Raw genomic sequence first — 5,665 nt, 5'->3', positions numbered from 1 at the left:
TTGGTGGGTGCACTGTTTCTACTTCTCACGAAAGAGTTACCAGTTGAAGTTAAAGCAGAAACGTCGGAAAGATTGATTTCCGCCCTTAGTGTAAATGACGCTATGATGAGCAATTACAATTATTTTGCAATTTTTAGAATAATGCTTGCTTTTGAGCGAGAGTGTTCGCCTAGGGTTATTCTCAAAGCGATTCGAAATATGACATTGAGTCAAACACCGTATTTCGCGAATCTATTGCATGATAAATTTCAAGAAAGATATAACCAAAACCCACTTCTTGCCCGAAGCTTGATAGAAACAAGAAAACGTCTAATAATCGCGAACTTGAAGCACGGGAACTCTAACAGGGCAGCGGAGATGTGGAAGTTGAACCAGAACTCGAATCCTGAATTTGCCCAGAAAAATGTTATATTATTCCAATCTCTCATTGAAAAGCTAAATGATGAGGAATCTGCTGACTTATTGTTCAATTACTTTCCAAAAACACTATACACAGATCCTGATATCGTGGACTTTTTGATTGCATACTTTGGTCAAAGTCCGAAATATCGTACCAACTTTGAGTATATTACTAAAAGCTTGAAACCTCCCTTAAAGAGAAACACGCTCTCGCTGTTATTTGCCTCTTTTATTTCTCAAGACAGGGAAGAGGCAGCAGAAAAGATTCTTCAGGTAATATTCAAAACAAAAAACGGTATTAACTCGGAAGACTTTCAGGTTATCATAAAAAAACTCCTTGCAAAACATCAAATAAGACAATGTGTTGATATGTGTCTTCGGAACGATTTTCGAGTGTCCTTTAAAGGTTCCATGAATGTTTTGGAGTATTTATTGGCGCATAGAAAACTTCCGAGTTCAGAAACACATGCAGATTAAGATTCATATGAAAATCTTAGGGAATTATTCTTGGAGAAACTAATTCGAGATCTTTATAAAAGGACGAACGGTAGGGATATTCATAGCCTATTCACCACCACACTTTTCAAACATTTTTCTACAAGCTTCAAAAGTGTCATGGCCCCAAAAGAATTAAAGACATTCCGAATACAGGTTTCTTCCTAAAAATCTTATCGAACTTGAAATTGGATCTTTGATAAAAAGAAAACACCCTTGGTAATTGTATTCGCTATTGCAACTAAAATATGCTTTCTCTGATGGATATTGAAACTCGGCATCTATTCTTCCTTTCTAGCCCTGAAAGTTTCGCTCCACCGTAATATCAAAATATAAAAGATGTCAATTTCTAGTGCAATCATCCTTGAGTTGTCATTTATTCGTGTTGCATTCTCGAGAGCCTCTAATTTTAGACGCAATTATACAATGCGACCCCATCTTCTTTAAATACAGTGCGCGAGCCTCACTATTCAAACAAGCATAGCCTCCTCTTTCCTTCAAATGGCTCAAGTGCTCTGGAATACAGACATTGATGTTTATAATGAGAAAGTCATTCCGCTTTCTGTAGCTCGTTCCATCTCCAGGTACTTGGAAATCCCTGATCTTTTACAGTTCTCTCTCGTCTCCAAAAACGCATACAAGGCGGTGAGAGACCCTGCACTATGGGTGCTGAAGCTACGAATGATGGGTGTTTGGGATGATGGTATTGAGATCTTGAATGATGAGATATCTGATTGCAATCTTGAGCACCTACTGAACCCATTGCTTTGCTTGTCAAGAATATACAAACATCCGAAATTGGCAAGATTTCAAATGTTGAAGATAAGGACTTGTCTCAAACAATACTACAATGATTTACAACAAAACGTGGCATATAATCACTTGAAAGTTTTTACAAACTACCATTCTCCACAAGATCAGGCTAGGCTTCTATCAAACTTGCTCAAGTACAACAGTGTTGATGCCAGTGGATCATCCAAAAATTTTGTCCGTCAAAAGATCACTGACATCTTGGAGATTTTTGAGAATGCTCTTCTTCGGGAATTAGAAATTCACTACGATATTCAAGATTTTGCGAAAACTCGAGAATTCGTTGGAATTTTGATCCAATTGAAGAATGATCAAACCCTAATAGACTTCTTTCTTCAGAAGACTTGTTTTGACAACGAAAATATCAGGTTCCTCAATATAGATCAGTTTAAAGTCCATGACTTTTTTGAAGCCACTAATCTCGTACAAAATGATTCCGAACGGAGCGAAGTCGAAATACAAGAAACCAGCTCGGTGAATGAGGCTCGTGTTCTTGAGTTCATAATCGAGCTAGCATCTGTCTTTAACGATTTAGCTTGTGTTATTGATCGCATCTTTCCCCAAGATGTACCCATGATGTATAAGATTAGCGAGGAGATTATCACAAACCAACTTCAGGATGCTCTTTCGGCTTTGACCATTTCAGCAAAAAGGAAAGGCGTTTATTTGGAGTTTATTCCTATGATGTATACGCATCTAACGAATACGTTAGTCGATAACCTTGTTCCGTGCGATAACATCGGGGAATCGTATCATGTCCTCATCCGTCAGTTGGTTGATGTCACTTACGACTCTTACGTCTCGGAGTACATGAATGAAGAGAAACAAGTTTTTAAAGAATTATGCGCGGCAAGAATTAAAGATTGGAAAAGAAGTCTTGATGAACGAGAAGCTCAGACCAGCGAAAAAATATTGAAACATGTGAGAGTTCAATCCAAGAATGATTTTTTGTCCAACTTTAAAAAAGCGTTCACAATTAATGGCAATACGGAAGAATTAGCCATCGAAACGAGCAAAGATGATGTAGTGAACTATTCTAAGGGCCAAGCAAATGCGAAAATTTTGGCAGAAAACATCAAGTCTCTAAACAAAGTTTTTAGCCCCGAGCTTGCATTTGATGTTTTAAAAGAAGCCAGAAATTCTTTAGAGAGACTTTGTCAATTTCAAGAGTTTAGCATAAATGCAATTCTATTAGAAATTCACTCTGTGATGCAAGAACAGTTCATGGAGACACTTGAATGCTTGGGAACAGAACATTTGAAAGTCGGTTTCGAGAAGCTGCTCAAATACTTGAAAGAATACGATCCAAAGGGCCTAACTTCCGAAGATACATCTTTACACGGTAGTGCCATTGGTACTTTAGTTATTTTTTTTGAGCTGATTCAGACAGCGGACATGATTGTACAAATGTTGGACATATTTTACAAAGAAGAAATGATTTCGAAAGGTATCATCAAGAATGAAAACTCTGTTTTGAATCCGTCCCTTCAATCCAAAAAGAAATTAGAAGGTGATGTGGACAAGTTTGTGGCAGATGGTCTCAATATTGGTATCGAGGTTCTTTTTCAAGAAATCGAGTCAGTATACCTATCAGCACTCAAAATCTCAGATTACAATCCTCCAAGCCGAGAAATTGGGGACAGTCCCACTACTGCTGCTCGCAAGGTTGTAATGATACTAGAAGACAATATCGATTTGCTCGTCGGGTCCGCAGATAAGTCAATAATTGAAGTCTTTCAACAGGAAGTTTGTGAGCGATTTTTCCAAGCGATAGTGAAGCTGTTAAAGAGGAGCACAATTTCTGTTGAAGGAGCAGTGACCTTGCTTTTCGACTTGAATCTTTACTATGATTTCATTTTGCGCCATGTCTCTAGCAACAAAAAAATGATTTATCCTCTTTTCCAGGCGTTGAAGAAAGTCGGGACAATATATCTAATTGGAGGAGAGGATGCAAGAGCTATTGGGCAAATCGTGAGTGATTTATCGAAATTCAACGGAATTTTTAGCCAAGAAGAAATTTACGAATTTGTCCAGCGGCGGCAAGACTGGCCGCTCATAAAAAAGCACGTTGAAAAAGTCATGTACGGGTTGAGTCTCATTGATTGCACTTTGATGTAAAAATGTTTAATTTTACTACCACGGCGTTTTATTGGGAGAATATACTTTCTGGTTTTTTTAGAAAGCTCGATCAAATCATGCTTTGAGGTGTATAAGTTTTTTACCACAAGTAAATGAAAGAAAGAGTACGATGTACAGGTATTTCGACTTTGCCTTTCATCAAGTTTGCCGGGTTCTCTTAGTACTGCAGAGTAGGATCAACGTGAGAAGAGCATCAGAGCTAGTGCATACATGTACGTTCTTTGCATTGCTAACAATGATTGGGCTGAAGCCTAAACCATTTAACAATTTGTATAAATGCATCACGAAGTCTTTCCGCTTTCATCGTCACTTAAGTCTCACACCAAAAAAACTGAAACGATCATCAAATGACCATGAGCAAAGTGATGCCCCCTCTGCGAGAGCTGCCGAGCTAAGGCTTTCAAAAGTAACCAACATTTTCAACAGAGAAAAAGTTTTCCAACGTACTAGTTTTAAATTGAAGGAACTTTATTCTAGCTGCTCAAAAAACCTTTTTGAAGATCTACAAAAATTTCCAGAGATAAAAAGCCATATAGCGTCCAGTTTATGCCGAGGATTTGTACAGTCTAAGTCCATGCGGGGCTTCTATTTAAACCAGCTTTTCCAATGCATTATCAGCAAAGACTATCATTCTTTCTGCATAGGAGTAAAAGAGCTAGAGAGTTCTGGACTTTTGACCATATACGAAAGAATTCTTGCTATGGAAGTTGAAGCCTCAATTTCAAAAGATCAGGAAAATGCCACAGGGAACCCAGATTTGGAAAATTTACAATCAGGAATCAGGTCAAAGTGTATGGATCTTTTGATTCTAATAACAGTAACATCTGGAGAGCCATTGGTGGGTGCACTGTTTCTACTTCTCACGAAAGAGTTACCAGTTGAAGTTAAAGCAGAAACGTCGGAAAGATTGATTTCCGCCCTTAGTGTAAATGACGCTATGATGAGCAATTACAATTATTTTGCAATTTTTAGAATAATGCTTGCTTTTGAGCGAGAGTGTTCGCCTAGGGTTATTCTCAAAGCGATTCGAAATATGACATTGAGTCAAACACCGTATTTCGCGAATCTATTGCATGATAAATTTCAAGAAAGATATAACCAAAACCCACTTCTTGCCCGAAGCTTGATAGAAACAAGAAAACGTCTAATAATCGCGAACTTGAAGCACGGGAACTCTAACAGGGCAGCGGAGATGTGGAAGTTGAACCAGAACTCGAATCCTGAATTTGCCCAGAAAAATGTTATATTATTCCAATCTCTCATTGAAAAGCTAAATGATGAGGAATCTGCTGACTTATTGTTCAATTACTTTCCAAAAACACTATACACAGATCCTGATATCGTGGACTTTTTGATTGCATACTTTGGTCAAAGTCCGAAATATCGTACCAACTTTGAGTATATTACTAAAAGCTTGAAACCTCCCTTAAAGAGAAACACGCTCTCGCTGTTATTTGCCTCTTTTATTTCTCAAGACAGGGAAGAGGCAGCAGAAAAGATTCTTCAGGTAATATTCAAAACAAAAAACGGTATTAACTCGGAAGACTTTCAGGTTATCATAAAAAAACTCCTTGCAAAACATCAAATAAGACAATGTGTTGATATGTGTCTTCGGAACGATTTTCGAGTGTCCTTTAAAGGTTCCATGAATGTTTTGGAGTATTTATTGGCGCATAGAAAACTTCCGAGTTCAGAAACACATGCAGATTAAGATTCATATGAAAATCTTAGGGAATTATTCTTGGAGAAACTAATTCGAGATCTTTATAAAAGGACGAACGGTAGGGATATTCATAGCCTATTCACCACCACACTTTTCAAA

The 5,665-nt window shown here is 37.8% G+C and overlaps 3 protein-coding genes across 3 annotated transcripts in view; all 3 read left to right on the top strand.

Annotated features, from left to right (window-relative positions):
* METBIDRAFT_148405 (uncharacterized protein) lies at positions 1 to 1,136 on the top strand. The gene is made up of 2 exons (XM_018854548.1): positions 1 to 794; positions 855 to 1,136. Exons 1-2 carry the CDS (start codon positions 103 to 105, stop codon positions 874 to 876), a joined length of 714 nt encoding a protein of 237 aa, XP_018712683.1. The 5' UTR covers positions 1 to 102; the 3' UTR covers positions 877 to 1,136.
* A 259-nt stretch (positions 1,137 to 1,395) lies between these two features.
* On the top strand, positions 1,396 to 3,822 carry RCY1 (Rcy1p; the record flags this gene model as incomplete). Its single annotated transcript, XM_018858738.1, has 1 exon — positions 1,396 to 3,822. One exon carries the CDS (start codon positions 1,396 to 1,398, stop codon positions 3,820 to 3,822), a length of 2,427 nt encoding a protein of 808 aa, XP_018712682.1.
* Positions 3,823 to 4,078: 256 nt separating this feature from the next.
* The window catches only part of METBIDRAFT_67615 (uncharacterized protein), a gene marked incomplete at its 5' end in the record, with an annotated part of 4,806 nt that continues 3,219 nt past the window's right edge, over positions 4,079 to 5,665 (top strand). Inside the window, one exon of the mRNA XM_018858366.1 lies at positions 4,079 to 5,531. Within this exon, the coding sequence (XP_018712681.1) occupies positions 4,079 to 5,531 (1,453 nt within the window). The remainder of the gene's footprint in view (positions 5,532 to 5,665) is intronic.

Source organism: Metschnikowia bicuspidata (assembly GCF_001664035.1).
Source record: "Metschnikowia bicuspidata var. bicuspidata NRRL YB-4993 chromosome Unknown METBIscaffold_2, whole genome shotgun sequence".
In the NCBI taxonomy this organism is placed as follows: Eukaryota; Fungi; Ascomycota; class Pichiomycetes; order Serinales; family Metschnikowiaceae; genus Metschnikowia; species Metschnikowia bicuspidata.
The sequence above is the reverse complement of the archived record's forward strand: the minus strand, read 5'-3'. Positions and strand labels throughout refer to the sequence as shown.

Coding starts and splice junctions, on each gene's coding strand:
- METBIDRAFT_148405 (XM_018854548.1), top strand. CDS start 103: ATGATGAGCAATTACAATTATTTTGCAATTTTTAGAATAATGCTTGCT. Junction 795..854: donor CTTCGGAACGATTTTCGAGT/GTCCTTTAAAGG, acceptor AAAACTTCCGAG/TTCAGAAACACATGCAGATT.